We start from the raw sequence: 19,263 nt of genomic DNA, 5'->3' as shown, positions 1-19,263 counted from the left end.
TGCGATCCCGCAGCGGAACCGAAACCATGAAAGCGCGTTGCCACTGAGAGCGAGAATACCTCGCGAATGGCGCTGATAAACAAGCTAAGAGCAGCGCCAATAAAGATAGAAATCAACTTCCACCGCCCTGCAAGAGAGTGCCGACAAAGAAAAAAATGACGTTTCACGCGCCTCTGTTGCGATCACGCGGCGAAACTGAAACCGCCAAAGGGGCGTTGCCGCAGTCTGAGTGACACGCCGAAGCTAGCCATCAGTTCTGTTTATCTCCCCAAGAAGGTAGCACCAATTTGAAACGCATCTTGTAAGTGCTATGAGGTGGTAGCACCTCTCGGTGAGCATGCATCGTCATTATGGCACGAAATTTCAAATGTAGGGTCGGAACCGTACCCGTACGGCAAAGACCTTGCGGGACAGAAAACCACCGGTGTACATGTACAGCAAAAACCTTCAAAGGGTTAAAGAGAAATGTCTATTTTGTAACACTCCATCTCCAATCTACGTTACAATATTTTACGGACCAAGGAATCTAAAAGCTTAATATCTCCAGTAGCCTCACAGTGGAGACTAGTGTTCGCATTTCCAGCAGCTGCTAGCATATGCAAACAAAACAGTGATGTCTGGTTTTACTGGCTACTTTTACAGGCTGCTCAGAAATTCAATGTTTCACTAGCTCTTGTGGCCCATAAACTCTTGTGGTTGACTGTAATTGCAAAAGAACCTTCTGTAATAATAAAGCAACACGATTACAACAGGTGTCCAAATTAACTGTTTGCATTATGCTGATGGCACCACAGGTAGGAGGAATGGATGTAGCTCCTCTCACCCTGAATGCACTGCCAACGTGAAAAGAGAAGCTCGGCCTTGTAGCCCGGAAGGCGGCAATCGCAGATGCCCCACGAGGTGCAGATGAATGCGTGAGATGAGCACGGACGGTCTGCATCACACTGTGGCTTGGCCGTGGTGCCTGCATATGCATCAGAGTGACTCCAAGTGACTAATTCGTCAAAGAAACTTACTAAGATGCTAAAGAGGAAAACAACATTACAGAAAAACCCCAATATAATTAATGTGCTTCGCATACTTCAGATACTTCAAGCACTTCTTGGTATCTATGTATGTCTGCATCTAACCATTTTCCTTTTGCACAACTTGTGTCCCTGGGTATAGGCTGCTTTTCAGTGACCTCTGTGACGCCAACTTATTTCTCTAGGTATATGTCACTAGGAATTTGCCACTCCTCAATGAACCTCTTTGACGCTAACTTGGGTCACTGGATTTGTGCCACAGAGAATGTGCTGCTTTTCAATGAACCGCTTTGATGCCAACTTTGGTATCTGCCACTGGGAATGTGCTACTCTTCAATTAATATCTTTGACATCAACTTGGGTAACAGATATGTGCCACTGAGTATACGCCACTGGGAATGTGCCACTCTTCAATGAACCTCTTTGATGCCAACTTGGGTCACTGGGTTTATGCCACAGAGAATTTGCTGCTTTTCAATGAACCACTTTGCCACCAACTTTGGTATCTGGGTATCTGCCACTGGGAATGTGCCAATCTTCAATTAACATCTTTGACATCAACTTGGGTAACAGATATGTGCCACTGAGTATACGCCACTGGGAATGTGCCACTGGGAATGTGCCACTCTTCAATGAACCTGTTTGATGCCAACTTGGGTCACTGGGTTTATGCCACTGAGAATGTGCTGCTTTTCAATGAACCACTTTGATGCCAACTTTGGTATCTGGGTATCTGCCACTGGGAACGTGCTACTCTTCAATTAACATCTTTGACATCAACTTGGGTCACAGGCTCACGCCACTGAGTATATGCCACTGGGAATGTGCCGCATTCGATGAACCTCTTTGATGCCATCTTGGGTGACTGGGTTTGTGCCACTGAGAACGTGCTACTTTTCAATGAACCACTTTGATGACAACTTTGATATCTGGGTATCTGCCACTAGGAATGTGCCACTCTTCAATTAACATCTTTGACAACAACTTGGGTTGCAGGTATGTGCCACTGGGAATGTACCACTCTTCAATAAACCTTGGGCACAGTGGCACCACTGCAAGAATGTTGCTCACAAACCTATTTACCTACTTCGTGCAGGCCATAGCCATGTTCCTGCTCCACTACTAACATTTGGTAGCAGCAACTGTATGATTTAATTCCAAAATGCTGCCTCCCGTGATTGACTTGATCAGTGAAGACTGCGGTGCTTGCCCGGTCCGGTCCATCTTATACAATGACGCATGCATGAAACTTCTCCGACTTGTTTCTACATTGCCCAACAATGACCACCGATCTGTGATATCATCAGATCTAGAGGCATTTAAACTATGCGAATTGCAAGGTTCTGACATGGGGCATGCTGGAACCGCTGCAAGAATTCTGCTCACAAACATTCTCATCTATTTTATACAGCTGACAAAACGTTCTTGCCATGACAAAATTTTCTTGCTGAGATAAAGGCAGCTGCTGACGTTAGTGAGACCAAGAATGAAAATAAGGAGACAAAGGAATCTCTTACACCAATTACTGAGAAGTTGGACATGATCACACAGTTAGAAAGAAGGGTAGCAGTATCAGAACAAAACATGGAGCAGCTCAAGCATAGCTTAAAATATACTACAAGTGCCAAACTGATAATCTCAAGAGTAAGAGCAGGCACTCCAATCTAATCATTTTTAGCAATGGAGGAATGAAAGCATAGGAGAGGTCTTGGCTAGCCCTCATCTGTTGAAGAGAGTGCGGCAGAAGTCATGTGTTGTTTTCCGCAAAGGAGTTCTGGGACAGGTGTGCCAAACATCAACACTGCCATAGCACCCGCACTCCTGAAGCTCTCGCTGCTGCTCTAGGCCCGTCAAAAGCGAGAAGTTTTTTGGCCCATGTCCTTCTCGCAGGACGTTCTGTTCGCGAGACAAGCTAACTTTGGAGTGCAGTGTTTATGCTTGAAAGTTGAGTGTAGGGTCTATGAGTGTGTCAGCCAGCAATAGAGACACAAGTAATCACGGCGCAGGTCTTTGTTGTCTTCTTCAACATGCCACATAAAAACAGAGGAGCACGTCTGCTCCACTAAAACTGTCACAGAAGTTTTGCAGGCTTTGTTCTGATGTGCATCGGCTTGTAGAAATGCAAGTTCATAGCTTGCGCCAATCTGCTCCGGCGAGCTGATTGGAGATGCAAACGGAGATGGAACGCCAACATGGTTACCCTTCCGGCTTCAATAAGTGATGTCACAGCTTCTTCTATTTTGTTTCTTTCGAATGTTTCTTTCTGTTTCTGTTTACAGCTTCCCAGAAAGTTAGCATGAGACAGCTGAACAATTGGAAAGTACGAAAAAATCATAAAAAGAATTGTGCATAAATATCTCAGGCATCAAAATAATTAATCACCTGGGAAGAAAAAATGAAAATATAACTAGGCCAGTGATTTTAAGGCTATATGACTATCGAGGTAAGGCACAAGTACTGAGTAACTGTGAGAAACTAATACCCCTGTCACAGTGGTCATTTTAATGTCATCAGATTCAAATGACATTCAGTTCAACGAATGCCATTCGACCTTTAGAGGTGCTACACAGGAAAAATTGATGTCATTCAGTAATGATGTCAACGGCAATCATTGCAAAAAAATTGGTGAGAAAAGAAGAATAAGGTATGTGTAGAATGTCTGACAAGTCAATCTATTTTTTTAAATATATGCAAAGGAGCTCTGGGACAGGTGTGCCAAACAAACACTGCCATAGCAGCCGCACTCCTGAAGTTCTCGCTGCTGCTCTAGGCCTGTGAAATTTCATAATATAGGGCATTGCTTCACTGACATAACATGCATATAAAACTTCCACTTCCAGAATGTTTGGCCACTACAAGCCAAACAAGGCTTAGCCAGCTTAGTAGCCATAGCCAGTAAATTGAAGACAAACAATATGACTGACATGGCCATCTACGACATGGCAAAAAAAAAATTAAATTATGGGGTTTTACGTGCCAAAACCACTTTCTGATTATGAGGCACGCCGTAGTGGAGGACTCCGGAAATTTCGACCACCTGGGGTTCTTTAACGTGCACCTAAATCTAAGTACACGGGTGTTTTCGCATTTCGCCCCCATCGAAATGCGGCCGCCGTGGCCGGGATTCGATCCCGCGACCTCGTGCTCAGCAGTCTAACACCATAGCCACTGAGCAACCACGGCGGGTTACGACATGGCAGGGCTGAGCAATGACACTCAGTTGCAGTAGGTGGAGCGGTTAGTTGATGTGTGCTTGTTATTGCGAGCAAAGCATACTAATCAGAGGAAGAGACTCGATCGTAAAATAGATGCAGATGCCATTTGAGACGCCAAAGACATGTGCATACAGGAGGCACCCAATTGTTCACAGCATGGCTGACAAGTAAAGCGATGGCCATCAGACGCCACTGAGGTGCAGAGTAAAAACATTTTGTGACAGCTTGCCGTATATCTTTCCTTTAGTTAAAATGACAGATGTCTTAAACTAAGGAAAATTAATCACCTCTTTACATGAATGCTTCTCAAATCACGAACACTCGATGTTGTATTTTGCCTTGTCTCTGGAGTAGAGAGTGCGAAGCCAAATGAGTTTCTCAAACTCATTCGATCCCGGAAGTCATTTGATTTTAATGGCATTAAATATTACTGTGTAGTAACGAAAATGTCATTCAATGTTAATGTCATTCAATTCGAAGGACATTAAAATGTCCAATGTGACAGGGGTATAAAATGCTTAAACATATTGAAAAGTGAAGACTTTTCATTACACGCTCCTAACATTCTCAAGAACTTTGGGATAATTGCAAGCTGAATTATGAAAATCGTGAGAAAGTTACCTAGTATATGACAAAATTAAAGTGGCCGACATGAGCTACCATAGAGATGCAGAAAGAAACAATAAGGTGCTCATGACAAAAAAACAGTGCCTTGTGAACAAAACAGTCAGAACAAAAATCAACTTGCGAAACCCTCTGTTATTTCTATGTCAATGCAAGTATTTCTATGTCAATGCAAGAAGTGTGGTGAACAAAGCAGCTGAACTAGAGGCTTTTCTTCCAGAGCACTCGCAAGGTGTCCTTCCTATTGCTGGGACCTGGCTTTAAGCTGCTAATACCCCAAATACAGTGGGACCCCGGTTATACGTCCCCCGATCTTGCGATGACTTTAGTTTTATGACGAATTAGCGCAGTCCCGGCGAAGTCCCCATAGAAGCAATGCATTAAAAACCCCATCCGACGCAATTTTACGCCTGACCGGCGTCATACGATGACCCTCGCGAAGCACGGGACGGAACGGCATATGGAGCGCTTGACACCGCTCGACCGGTTCGCTCTGGCGCAGCTTTCTTCCTTGCCTCGTCTCATCATTCGTTTCTCTCCCCCCATCAGCAGCTGCCCGTGACGCTCGCTGTGCTGAAATAGTGCCTTTTCTTCTCCACAATCACTTTCTCCCTTTCTTCTCGGCGGCATCGCCTCTCGTCACGTTGGGGAAGCGTTTCTCTCGTTCCAGTTTCCTAGCAGCAGATCGCTGACAAGGTAGCGCGGAGCGGCCTAGATTTATCACACGTGTTCTTCATCGTAAACCTAGCAACCAGCATTCAGCAGAGGTTTTGAGCTGTGTGGAGCAACGCGATGGACGATGTCCCAAAAGCGGACGGTTCTGTCGCTTGGCGATAAGCTGAATATTATCAAGGAAGCAGAAAAGCGGCATGGAGCCACAAAAGCCAGCATTGCCCGCGACCTTAAGATACCAGAATCTTTGCTTAAGATGACCCTGGCAAACAAAGCGGTGATATTGCAGAATGCTAACGAGTTTGGGCTCAAGCGGAAAGCGGCAAAAGAAGGACAGCATGAGAAGTTAGAAAAAGTTCTCATGAAGTGGCTGCATCAAGCATGGAGCTCCGCAATCAGTGTTGACGGCGCCATTCTAAAGAAAAAGGCGGACCTTGTGACACTGCGTCTGGGCATTGATGACTATCAGGCATCGAACAGGTGGCTGGATCACTTTAAAAAGTGAAACAGGATTGTATACAGCCGCTCCTGCGGAGAATGCACTTCCGTGGACGTTTCGACGGGGAACAAGTGGATCGAGTCAGTGCTGGAGATGTTTGCTGCATACAAGACCTGCGACGTTTTCAACACCGATGAGAACGGTATTTTTTACCATATGCAGCCCGAGCAAACCCTTGCGTTTAAGGGTGACCGCTGTCATGGTGGCAAGTGTAGTAAAGAGCGTGTGACGACACTATTCTGTGCTAATGAGGACGGTTCCGAGAGGCTGCCCGTGCTCTTTGTTGGAAAGTTTGCAAAGCCATGGTGCTTTAAGAGCTTGAAGACGCTGCCATGCAGCTACAACTTCAACAAGAAGGCATGGATGACGTCTTCGCTATTCAGCAATTTTTCGCAGCAGCTGGATAACAAAATGGGTGCTAAGGCGAGGAAAATATTTCTTTTTGTGGACAACGCACCGTGCCACCCACCCGATACGTCCAGCCTGAGGAACATAAAGGTTGTTTTTTTTTCCGCCGAACTGCACAAGCCGGCTGCAGCAGCTGGATGCCGGCATCATTAAGTGCATCAAGCAAGGGTACCAGAAGCAGTTAGTGCAGCGTCGGCTGGCGGCTATGGAGCGTAGTGAGTCGGAAAGAAAGATCACTGTGCTCGACGCCATGCATTTTATTACCAGTTCGTGGAGCGCAGTGTCGCGAAGCATAATCGCCAACTCTTTCAAGCACTGTGGCTTTAAGCAAGAGATTGCCTCCTGTGCTGGGGACGCAACAACATCGATGCCGCTCGAGGCCGATGCAGACTTTGCCGACGACGATTTCGGGGGTTTAAACCACACCACGACCTTCGCCGAGTACGTGGAGGCCGACGACAACGTTGTGATCTGCGGCGAGGTGTTGCTGGATGACGTCATCGAGGAGGCTTTGCCTAGTGCCGACACCGCAGCGATATCAGACGAGAACAACGACGACACCACAGATGCTGTGCCTGTGCCTACCAAGTTCGCCGCGGTGCTACAGCACATAGACGGCTTCTGGAACTTCATCTGTTCACGCGACGCCACAGAGGACCTCCTTTTGGACGTTGCTCAACTCGAGCGAAAGCTGTTCGTTCAAGGATCAAACAACGTCCAAAAGGAACTTACTGACTTTTTTTAAAGTTTGCGCCGGGTGGCAGGAATCGCGGCAGTGGGCAGCAGAGTGCCGTAAAGGTTCGTTTGAATAAAGCATGATTGGTATCTGTACTGCAGCATTAATTCTTACTGCATTTACTTTTTTTGGTAATTTGGGTTTCCAAGCCCTGCAGAGTATGTTAGTAGTTTACATCGAAGTTTTCTGTAAATCCGTCGCGCGAAATAAGTAGTATTTTTATAGGCATAATTTATGTTTGGATTTTACAACGCCCGCATTTTAGACGCTTTTTTGCGGTCCAGAGAAAGTCGTATAATTGGGGTTCCACTGTAATGTGTTTTTTCCACCCGGCTATACGATCCTTTGTAAAGACAACTGTTCACATGGCAGTGAAGACACTAGCTCGGTTAAAGATTGCATGCCTGCATGCATCTCTTCTGCTAGTCACTAAAAATTGGTAAGCAGTCTGGTGCAATGTTTCAACTGGCCATGTACAGGCGCAGCCACTGCTAACGAAAACACGGGAAGCCGTTGCAGTATTCCACGGAGTACCACTGCCGGCGCCTTGCGAAATCTTGCAGCGCCGGCGCAGTCAAAGATGTCAGTGAAGCACCCAGCGCATCGTCTGCTAAGCTTCCTCCCCTTGGCTACCTTCGCCGCGCATGCGCTGGTACATATATAATAGATTGTGTGCACTAGTGACTCTGGGTATTTGTGAAAGTGCTGCAAAAATTAAATGCACACGGTCAAATCTGTCCTGTTAAGTGAATCTCCCTTTAGTCACAAAACTTTATTGCCGTTGAGAACATGGCAATCTGGACATCGAAGCAGTCCAAGTGAGAGCAGTGAAGGGAGGAACTGTAGCAGACAACGCACCCAGCACCTATCACTTTCATTGCGCCTTGTTACGAACGGCCTGCAAGGGTACCGACCTACAAAAACTTCCCAGCCAGCTGCAGCTGCGGAGGTGGCGAGCTTCCCAGAGGCGACCTTGGAACCCTTCCCCACCTGCTGCGGCGACTCGTTTTGTAGGGACGACAATGTGCCGTGTCAACACCCCCTCGGCACCGCTATGACTAAACGCAGTCGGCGGACCAAGTATTGTTAGTGGATTCGCTGTGGCAGCCACGGCTTGTTTGAAGTGGTGGAACTCCTGGGAGAAGATCCTGGGAGAAGATGTCTTGCGGCCGTCTCACGGGGCTTAGAAGTCATGGACAGACGCGGTGGCCATTGTCTGCAGGGTCAACACTGGGATGAAGAAGTGCCTGCTCGGGGCAGGACCCGTGTCTGCAAGAACCGTCTCCCCTCGGTGTAGTCAGTGAAACCTGGGCGGAAGTGAGTGCGCAAACCCTCCCCCTCAAAAGCGGGTCGACAACGATGACTTTCAATGCTCCATTTGGTCGAACGGCCGTTTTCCCTCACATAGGGATCTTAGAGAGGACAGAGTGTATTTAAGGAGCCGTTGGCGGCTCCTCAGTGTGCATTCCTCTTTCAGTCATGTTAGACTGATGAAATGTAACGTTCTCATGTAAATACTGTAAATAATTGTCATATTCCTCATTCTCGATGAGAACAAGTCTCTCCCTTCAACAACGTCCTCAGCGTGGATAAGTTGGACGACGGCATGGGCCAGCTACCATCTATTTCATGCCCAACCCCTAACATTACAGCCTGCACAGCAACAAATAATGAGGCGCCAGGGGGGGCGGGGCACTCCGCAGAGTGCTGCCACAGGGTCCCATGTTCCCACTAGCAGTGGCAGCACCTGTGCATTGGCAATGTGTACCGGCCACCTAATGCTAAGAAAGACATGGTGAAAGACTTAAAGGATTATATTGTCACATAGTAGTGACGGTGAAGAAAGCAGCAAAACTGTGAGTGACAAAACTAGTGTTTTATCGAGCGAACCTGCACCCTCAAAAACAGGTTACACTCAAAGAGCAACGACAGCGGCGAACACAGTCGACCATTGTCGAAATCTCATCAGCGGGTAAAGCGTGTCGGCTTTTCTACATGAGTCATCGAAGGTTCCAGAGTAAACGCTGGTGCCCGCGTTTCTACCAGAAAGTTCTACAGAATTGGTGTTGTATATGCAATCAGATTACACAAGCTTCTATGACACCAGACAGCAGACACAGCCATTGATAGCATTCAAGAAACTTCCCATGCATGAAGACCCGTCCTGCGCTGAGCAATAACATTTGTCGATGGTGAAAAGCGGTCACGCAAGAAAGATAAACAAGTACACGTGTCAATGCTCCCCCTCTCAAAAAGCATCATGCTGATGCTACAAACAGGAGAGCGAAAAACAAAAGCAGGGTGTCTACCAAGGTGACATTTCTAAATTCCCTGAGTTTTCCAGGTTTTCCCTGAGTGCCTTTGCAAATTTTCTGAATGAGACAGAACTTTGTTATATGTCAAGATGGGCTGGCACCATGTTGCTCAATGCTGTCACTCTCTAGTAAACATGTTGAAACAAAAAATGACTTAATCCAGTTTGAATAGTAAGATGTAATGTTTATTTTATTCAAAAAGAAAACAGAAGCGAGGTGTTAGTAAAGCGCACAACAAATAAAATACATTTGAGAAGAATGGCAAAACCCATTCCAAATTGAGTCGAGCATTTTCAAATACCAATGAAAACGGGATGCATACAAAAGCAAACATTTTTGAATGAGAGCTGCTTCTATCAACTGATAGCAAGCTCATTGGTATGAGGCCTGAGCTTGGTCACAACTAAGATTCTCTCTCAGCAGCTGGAAAGTCAACCTCAACTGTCCTGACACACTCTAAGCCCGTACACACCACAGTGTTGGGTTGCACTGCTTTAAAGTTTATTTTGGTTAGGATGAGGGATACCTGCATCTTGGCGTCAGCCAACACTTTGTTTTTTGAGTTCAAGCTCCTTCAAAGAGGCAGCAGTATGCTTCCTTTCGCATCCATTCCTCAATGCATGGATGCTTTCTGTTCTCGTTCTCCGTCCACCACACATTTGCCTTACAGACCTTTTGAAGCATCCTCTTGGTCAGTTGTACAGTCGACATCCGATTTTCGGACTCCCTAAGGACCACAAAAATGTCTGAAAACTCAGGCAGTCCGAAAAAAATGAATGCACATCTAACTGCCCTTAAGGGCTCAAATCACCACAGGCACGTCCGAAAAAGCTATGGAGGCCTGTCAGAAAACTTATCAGGTATATCGGTGCTCATAGTGCGACAGGAAACGGGGATGCATGCATGCATAATTAAAGAATACATACTGTGTCCTGTCCCAATTGCCTCTTCCCATGCTTGTTAGCGCCTGTCCCGATTCTTTCTTGGTTGTTTATATGTGCTTTCCTGTGCGCTTATTTTCCATCGACATGCTTGTTAAGCTTCACTATAATAATTTGCATATTCTTCACCAGCTAACACTGCTTTACTGAGGCAAAGCTGACTTTCGGAAACTGGCATTATGCAACGCATTGTGTTTTCCGAGCTCCGAAGCCAATCTGGAGGATTACAACGGCGGAGTCGGTGCCATTGCTGACCGTGGTGAATTCTTTGAATGAAAATGATGGCATCGCATGGCATAGAAGCAGCAAGGCTTGGCATTGCCACGGTGGTGGCTACGGCGGCCAGCGGATTGCATGCTAGAGCGCCTGTTCGAGGCGGCGAGATAATCAAAATGACGGCAGTGGTGGCTTTGATTAATGCCGCTTCGGACCTGCAGTCACGACAAAAAGTTCGCAATGTTGGTGCGAAAAGCCATGTGAATTATCGGGCATGTAAGAAAACTCGGGTGTCTAGAAAATCAGCCATTGACGGTACTCTGGAAACTCCTCGAGCCGACGACATGACGTCAAATATGATTTGTTACAATTCCTCTGTTACTGGAGCCAGGATTAGCTCGACTTTCGTTCACTATAAATAAGATTACAGCTAATTTTGCCTGATAGAAGCACAAATTCCCTGAGTTTTACCCGAGTATTTCCAGACTATTCAAATTCCCTGAGAATTCTCAATTTTCCCGATTGAACATCATCATCATCATCAGCCTATTCTATGTCCACTGCAGGTCGAAGGGCTCTCCCTGCGATCTCCAATTACCCCTGTCCTTCGCCAACCGATTCCAACTAGCGCCCGCGAATTCCCTAATTTCATCACCCCATCTAGTCTTCTGCCGTCCTCGACTGCGCTTCTCTTCTCTTGGCACCCATTCTGTAACCCTAATCGTCCACCGTTTATCTAATCTACACATTACATGACCTGCCTAGCTCTATTTTTTTTCTCTTAATGTTAATTAGAATATCGGCTATACCTGTTTTCTCTTCGATCCAAACCGCTCTCTTTCTGTCTCTTAATGTTATGCCTAGCATTCTTCATACCATTGCTCTTTGTGCGGTCCTTAACTAGTTCTCAAGCTTCTTTGTCATTCTCCAAGTTTTTGCCCATATGTCAGCGCTGGTAAAATGCACTGACTGTACACCTTCCTTTTCAATTATAATGGCAGGCTTCCAGTCGGGAGCTGATAATGTCTACCGAATGCGCTCCAACCTATTTTTATTCTTCTGTGAGTTTCCTTCCCATGGTCAGGGTTCCCTGTGATTACTTGACCTAGGTAAATGTACTTCTTCACACTCCAGAGGCTGACTGGGCATCCTGAACTTTTGTTCCTTTGCCCGGCTAGTCATGATTATCTTTGTCTTCTGCATATTAATCTTCAACCCCACTCTTACACTCTCTCTGTTAAGGTCCTCGATCATTTGTTGCAACTCATCTAAAGTGTTGCCGAACAGAACAAAGTCATCTGCAAACTGAAGGTTGCCGAGATATTTGTCGTCTACCCTTACTACTAAGCCTTCCCAGTTTAATAGCTTCAATACTTCTTCCAAGTACGCAGTGAATAGCATTGGAGAGATTGTGTCTCCTTGCCTGACCCCTTTCTTCAGAGGTATCCTACTTTTCTTGTGTAGAATTAAGGTAGCTGCGGAATCTCTGTAGATATTTTCCAAGACATTTACGTGAGTCGCCTGTACTCCTCGATTACCTAACACCTCTATGACTGCTGGTATCGCTACTGAATCAAATGCCTCTTAAATCTATGAAAGCCATCTAGCAAGGCTGATTGCACTCTACAGCTTTCTCTATTACCTGATTGATGACATGGATGTGATCCACTGTAGAGTATCCCTTCCTGAAACCTGCCTGTTCCCTTGGTTGACCAAAGTCCAGTGTTGTCCTTATTCTATTGGAGATTATCTTGGTGAATACTAGAAGTAAGCTAATGGGCCTATAATTTTTTTTATTTCTTTAACATTTCCCGTTTTGTGGATTAGTAAAATGTTAGCATTCTTCCAGTTTTCTGGGACCCATGAAGTCGACAGACACTTTGGATAGAGAGCTGCCAGTTTTTCAATCATTATGTTTCCTCCATCTTTGATTAAATCAACTGTTATTCCATCTTCTCCTGCCGCTTTTCCCCGTTTCATAGCTTGCAAGGCCCTTCTGACCGCATCGCTAGTTATAGGAGAAGTCTCTGCAACCTGTTTATTACTGCTTCGAAGGGAGGTATCGTGGTTCCTCTGGGTACTGTACAGGTCATTATAGCATTCTTCCACTGCTTTTACTATGCATCTGAGATTGCTAATGATATAACCCTGCTTATCTTTCAGTGCATACATCTTGGCTGTCCTATGCCAAGTTTCCTTTTCACTGATTTCAGGCTGTGTCCATTTTTTACGGCTTACCCAGCCTTTCTCATGTTATAAATTCGAATATCCCTTATTTTCGCTTTGCTGATCAGCTTTGACAGTTCTACGAATTCTACCTTATCTCTTGAGTTGGACACTTTCATTCTTTGTTGCTTCTTAATTAGGTCCTTTGTTACTTGGAAGAGCTTGCCTAATGGTTGCCTTGGTGCCTTTCCTGCCACTTCAATTGCTGCCTCTGAAGCTAGCCTAGCTACGGTTTTTTCCATTAACTCTACGTCATTTTCATCTCTCTGTTCTAAGGCTACATATTTGTCTGCAAGTACCAGCCTGAATTTGTCTGCTTCTACCCTTACTGCATCTAGGTTGGCCTGTTTCTTTTTGATCAATTTTACTCTTTTTCTCTACAAATTGAGGTGAATTCTCTTCCACCTGTGTTCACTGCACTTTACCCTACCTAACACTTCTATATCCTGCACTATGCTGGTATCGGCAGAAAGTATGAAAGCAATTTCATTTCTTGTTTCACCTTTAAGGCTTTTTCAGGTCCACTTTCTGTTGCTACGTTTCCTGAAGAAGGTGTTCATTATTCACAGCTTATTCCTTTCTGCGAATTCTACAAGCATTTCTGAACATCTTGAAAAGGACACTTATTAAACAAAAGTAACAAAACAACAGATACAATGTCCAAAGTAACACAGTCCAAGACATAGAAAGTCCAAAGTTCAGCTATACAAAGTCCAAAAGTTTGTTAGCGCTGGTAGAATGGCTTAAGTCGCACAACGTGGACTATTTCAGGTCATGAGTGGCATTGCTGTGATAGCCAAATGCCACCTGGTACGACCTCATAGTCGAGTGCGCCAATGCGTCAGATGATCTTGTAGGGTCCGAAATAGCGGTGTAAAAGCTTCTCGCTAAGTCCTCATTGGCGTATTGGGGTCTAAACCCAAAACACAGTCGCTGAGCTGGTACTTGACATAGCGTCGTCGAAGGTTGTAGTGCCGGCCGTCAGTTTTCTGCTGGTTCTTGATCCGCAGGCGGGTGAGCTTCTTCCGCACGCTGGAGATAGGTGGCGATGTCAAGATTCTCTGCGTTGATAATGCGCGGTAGCATGGCGTCGAGAGTCGTCGTTGGGCTCCTGCCATAAACCAGCTTGAGCGGCGTCATCTGTGTTGTAAGCGAAGGTTTTGTACAGCAGGACGGCATCCCAGGTCTTGTGTATTCGACGTCGACGTACACTGCTAGTATGTAGGCGAGGGTCTTATTCAGGCACTCCGTAAGACCATTCTTTTGCGGGAGTTAGGCAGTTTTCCTCCTGTGGCTTATCTGAATGTATTGCAGAATGGCTTGGGTGAGCTCCGCTGTAAAGGCCGTCCCTCTGTCAGTGATGAGGGCTTCTGGGCGGCCATATCGCAGCAGGATGTTCTCAACGAAGAATTTCGTCACTTCGGTTGCGCTATGTTTTGGCAGAGCTTTCATTTAAGCGGGTGAGGTAGTCCGTCGCCATGACAATCCACTTATTTCCAGATGTTGACATCGGAAAGGGTCCTAACAAGTCCATCCCGATTTGCTGAAATGGTTGGCAAGGAGGCTTGACGGCTGTAGTAATCCCACTGGCCTTGTCAGTGGTGTCTTGCGTCGCTGAGAGTCCCGGCATGTCTTGACGTAATGGGTAACGTTGGCGGTCAGGCAGAGCCAGTAATACAGCGAAACATCGTTAAACCGTATTTGATCAGACCTTGGAAAAAGTACATCCTAAACGGTAGTACTGCTTAACCGAAACAGCATGAGATTGCCCACTTACCTTTCAAAAACTCAGAGAGAGTGCGACGAAAGGGCAAAAACATGCAGTATTTATTCACTTCATGCAACAAAAGTCTGCTATTTTCATTTTCGTTTGATGCCATGGTGGCCTAGCAGCAACGACAGCGGCTTCAAACTTGCTGAAGCTGCGAGCCACCTTTTCAGCCAGCCCCTCTTCTTGGCAAACACTCAAAAGGCAGATTCCTCACTGGCATTGCATATTCTCAGTGCGTGGGCGCAGCAGTGCTGCAGAAGTCGCGGGGCACTTTTTCATTGCAGGGTGCTGTTCTCGTTGGGAAGATTACATACATGACGCTCATGTAACATGCAGCTTCTGCTACTGTCAGGCCTGAATCGCTCATGCTGTCGCTTTCCGTGTCATCCTCATGACTGTCGTTGGGTGACACTTCTGCAGCAACAGAGGCAACGATAACAAAAAGTCGAACCTCATAGCCGACATCTTCTCACGGTCGCAGCAGCACTGCCGAGTAACTTCTTCGCATTCTTAATGCCACACACTGTAGTCAACAGCAGATGCCTGTCGTGTGCCAGCACCGACTTCTTCGTGCCACATTCGATAGCATGAACGATGTCCAATTTTTCTTTTATGCTGAGCACCTGGTGCTTTTTTTCCAAGCTTCGGCATGATGCGAGTCCTTGCTTGCATGATGCCAAAATGACGATGATGTGGCTTCATGCGCAAATGCACAGGGCGCTTGGAGGCCGTTGTTCTGATCTTTATTAAAACTTCTTTCTGGGCGAGTTGGTGCATACTTGACATGAAAACTGTTTACAGCACAAACACATGCAACCACAAGGTGTCCTGTCCCTTATACCTTGTGGTTGCATGTGTTTGCGCTGTAAACAGTTTTCATGTCAAATGTTCTGATCTTTGATGCTTGCTGTTCTGACAGGCCGCCCGATGATGACGACGCACCACCATGATTGCGCGATGAAAAGTGGAAACACTACGCGTTAACCGATACGTATGTAATAAGCTGGTACGATTTATGCGGATACAAAACACATTATGTTCAATGGCCAGTGAGCCAGGGATTTCACTTTACTAGTTTTAAAACGAAACTACTGTTTAAGCAGGTACGGTTTAACAAGGTTTTACTGTACTTTCCCGATCCTCATAGCGACCGGGAGAATCCGAGGTGCCCAGCGATTGGATCGTCATGCAGGGCGTGTAGTATTTCTGGACACAGCGCTGAGGGAACAACGAGAATATGGTTGGCGTCGACTGGTGAGAAGTTCTTCTTTACAAGTAGATTGTTTTGAAGTGAAAACGAAGACAATCTGTGCTTAAATGCCCTAGGGACAACGTCGGCGTGTCCTTCCAAATACTCGACGAGGATTTTTAGCTCCTGTCTGCTCGTTGCTGTTCAGCAACGCTAGTTTTGCGCTTATTATTCTAAGGAAGGTGTCGTCATCCTCGTCATCTTGCAGCCGCGGGTCAATGGGGGCACGTGATAGGCAATTGGCATCAGAGTGTTTTCGTCTGGAGTTGTAGGTTACAGTGATGTGATATTCTTGCAGTCCGAGGCTCCACCACACCAGCTGTCCTGAAGGGTCCTTTAAGTTCGCCAGCCAACACAATGCGTGATGGTCACTGACGACTTTGAATGGCCTGCCATATAGGTAAGGACGAAATTTCGCTGTCGCCCAAATGATGGTGAGGCATTCCTTTTTGGTCGTAGAATAGTTGCCTCCCACTTTTGACAGCGACTAGCTAGTGTAAGCTATCTACCGTTCCAAGTCCGTCTTTCCTCTTGACTAGGACGGCACCGCGGCCTAGGCTACTGGCATCAGTGTGAATTTCTGTATCGGTGTCATTGTTGAAGTGCGCAAGTACCGGTGGTGACTGCATGCATCATTTGAGTTCTTGAAATGCATCGGCCTGCAGTGTTTCCCACTTGAACTCAACATCACATTTAGTTAGATGTGTCAGCGGCTCAGCGATGCGTAAAAAGTCTTTCACAAAGCACCTGGAGTAAGCACACGTGCCGAGGAATCTACGCACTGCCTCCTTGTTGATGGGCTGCTGGAACTTGTCTGCTAGCCCAGTTGCTATCCACAAAACATGCCAATGGGTGCACGACAAATTGCGATTGTCCAACTCACCCCAACCGGATAACGAGGGAATATGTTCGCCCCATGCTAGACACCAACGCCTAGTTGTTCGCGCGTCCAGTCACGCGAACAGTGGCACATTCGAACGAGGCCTCGCAAGACGATCTCGCCGAAGCATGGATCGGCGCATGCACGGAACGTCCGCGTCGCTTGCCGATCCCGAACCAAAGAGGAAGAGCCTTCTCCTTTACGCGCCCAAGTAACCTTGCTTTTAGGTGGCGTTAGCAGAGCCACACTCGCGCCATCTCTCGCAATGTGCTTCAACCACACCGACTGCCGCGGGCATCAAGCCACGCGGCGAAGCCGGATTACAGGAGACGGGAGCTATGCGGGAAAACAACATATCAGGGGACGCGAGAGTTGCGCATCCCCACAATCTTTACGATGGCAGCTGTCTTCTGCTGGTTGGGGTGGACTCCAGATTTGCTGATGACATGGCTCAGGAACAGAAGCTCATTGTAAGCGAAGTGGCACTTTTCCGGCTTCAGAGTGAGCCCTGACGACTTGATGGCCTCTAGTACTGTCGCAAGCTGCCTAAGGTAATCGTTGAAATTTCCGGCATAGAAGACGATGTCATTCAAATAGATGACGTAGGTCTGCCACTTCAACCCTGCTAACACTATGTCCATTACGCACTGTAACACTGCAGGTGCCAAGCACAGTTCGAATGGCATGACCTTGAACTCACGACCGCTGAACTAGTATCAAGTAACTTCGTTAACACTAATGTAGTTCTGACAAATGGAGCATAACTTGTGTCAGTGCATGTCACTACTGAAGACGGCCTGCAGAAAGGCTCTTGTAACTTCGTTATGTTGGCTGCCATGAACTTTCCGGAAAATTTTTCGTTGATGTGCCTGCGACCGCAGAAGTAAGCCTGCAGCAAGCCTCCTGATAACTTCCATAGTGGCTCCACAGCAAGTTTAATTTTCTTGCTACCCAAAGTGCACTTGTGAACAGTTTAGTTACTGCATACTTTTACTGGCCATAGTGCATCATAACCTCTAATGGCTCAGCTTGTATGATGAAATTATTGAGTCTTATTTATTTGCTTTGATGTGCTTTACTAAATACTGCTGAATGCATTTGAGAGTTTAGCTTGTGACGTTGCCGCAAGTGTTCAAATAAATGCTGTATTTTTAATGAGATTGTCAAATGATTTGGCAGCCTGCAAAACATATTTCTGTAGCTTCGTTCCTGTTAGCACAACAATGTATAGTTTGCATCTTCTGACTGATTGTAGTTTATGCTATATGTTTTGATTGCCTTATTGGACTGCTGGGATGGATCTTCAAGAGCCATGCAGTTCCTTTTCATCACTGACCCACAAGCCAACACAAAACCAGGTCAAGCTTACTTTGTCAATGGTACGTAACATGAAGCAGGCCTGCTGCCCTGCTAGAGCACATTCTGAGGAACGTACATTATGTTAATTTAACATCAATATGAATGCCCAGTGGATATCCTAAATCCACAATCAAATATCCCACAAGAGCCCTACATCTTGACAAAAATGTCCTTAGGGTGCACTCAGGATTTTGAAATAAGAATAGCCCATATTGAAACATCTCTCGGACGTCCATATATCCCATTGTGACGTTCGTGAGACGTTTTTACAAACGTCAATTCGAGTGCATGGGATGATCCCATGGACCTCCAAAAATGACACACGGGATTTTTACGTATGTTCTTGGGATGTTTAAATGTTCCGTTTCGGATATCTGTTTGACATCCGTAGGACGTTGGTGGTCCAAGAGGTTGAATTTTAAACATCCTTTTTATTCCTCTGCCACGCATGTATACACAGACGTTTTTTTTTTTTTTTTTTTACTTTTTCAATGGGGGGTTGCTTTTGCGATATGGGCGCGACGTCGTACTTATGTTGCTCGACATGCTCGACGACTGCAACATAAACCCAAGAAGGAACAAGCAACAGCCCAGAAAAAGAAAAGAAAGACAGATGGCAGCAAACTGAAAAGGGAGAAGAAAGGGACCAGGAAAGTGCAAGGCACACACGAAGGATAGCGCGCACTGCAGGGCTCGGATGGCTGGCAACAAGGAGGTGGTGAAGCAGTATGAGAGCATCCCTAGGCAGAGCCAGGAAGCAGCTCTGCTGTTCCAAGGAACTGGACTGTTCTACAGACATCTGCGGACGATGGCCCACGGTTGAGCTGTGCTTGGTGGATGGAGCTGACTGGCCAGTCAGACGAGGGGACCCAAGTCTGTCCTACAACATGGCCTCTGCCGACTGTTTTTTTTTAAGTGCTGATCCCGCACATGGCCCTGCCGACTACTCTCGGAGAATGCAGCTGCGACCCGTTCACTGACAGTGCTGGTTACGACAACCAAGCTTGGTGTGGCAGACAGTGTCAACAAGGGGCGCTGTGGTTCGTCCACTGCCGCATTCTTGGCAATCATCCCGTCGTCTGGGCCGACGCAACTCCCCAGGTGAATCCATGTTTACACAATCACTG

At 46.4% G+C, this 19,263-nt stretch overlaps 1 protein-coding gene across 2 annotated transcripts in view; it reads right to left on the bottom strand.

Moving 5' to 3' along the window:
* LOC126533190 (uncharacterized) overlaps nt 1-19,263 on the bottom strand; it is a 148,984-nt gene that overhangs the window by 118,625 nt on the left and 11,096 nt on the right. For both annotated transcript variants that reach the window (XM_050180463.3, XM_055071628.2), the window contains exon 3: nt 824-964. In XM_050180463.3, coding sequence (XP_050036420.1) covers nt 824-964 — 141 coding nt within the window. The remainder of the gene's footprint in view (nt 1-823; nt 965-19,263) is intronic.

The sequence above is a fragment of the Dermacentor andersoni genome, chromosome 7 (assembly GCF_023375885.2).
Source record: "Dermacentor andersoni chromosome 7, qqDerAnde1_hic_scaffold, whole genome shotgun sequence".
Classification (NCBI taxonomy): domain Eukaryota; kingdom Metazoa; phylum Arthropoda; class Arachnida; order Ixodida; family Ixodidae; genus Dermacentor; species Dermacentor andersoni.
The sequence above is the reverse complement of the archived record's forward strand: the minus strand, read 5'-3'. Positions and strand labels throughout refer to the sequence as shown.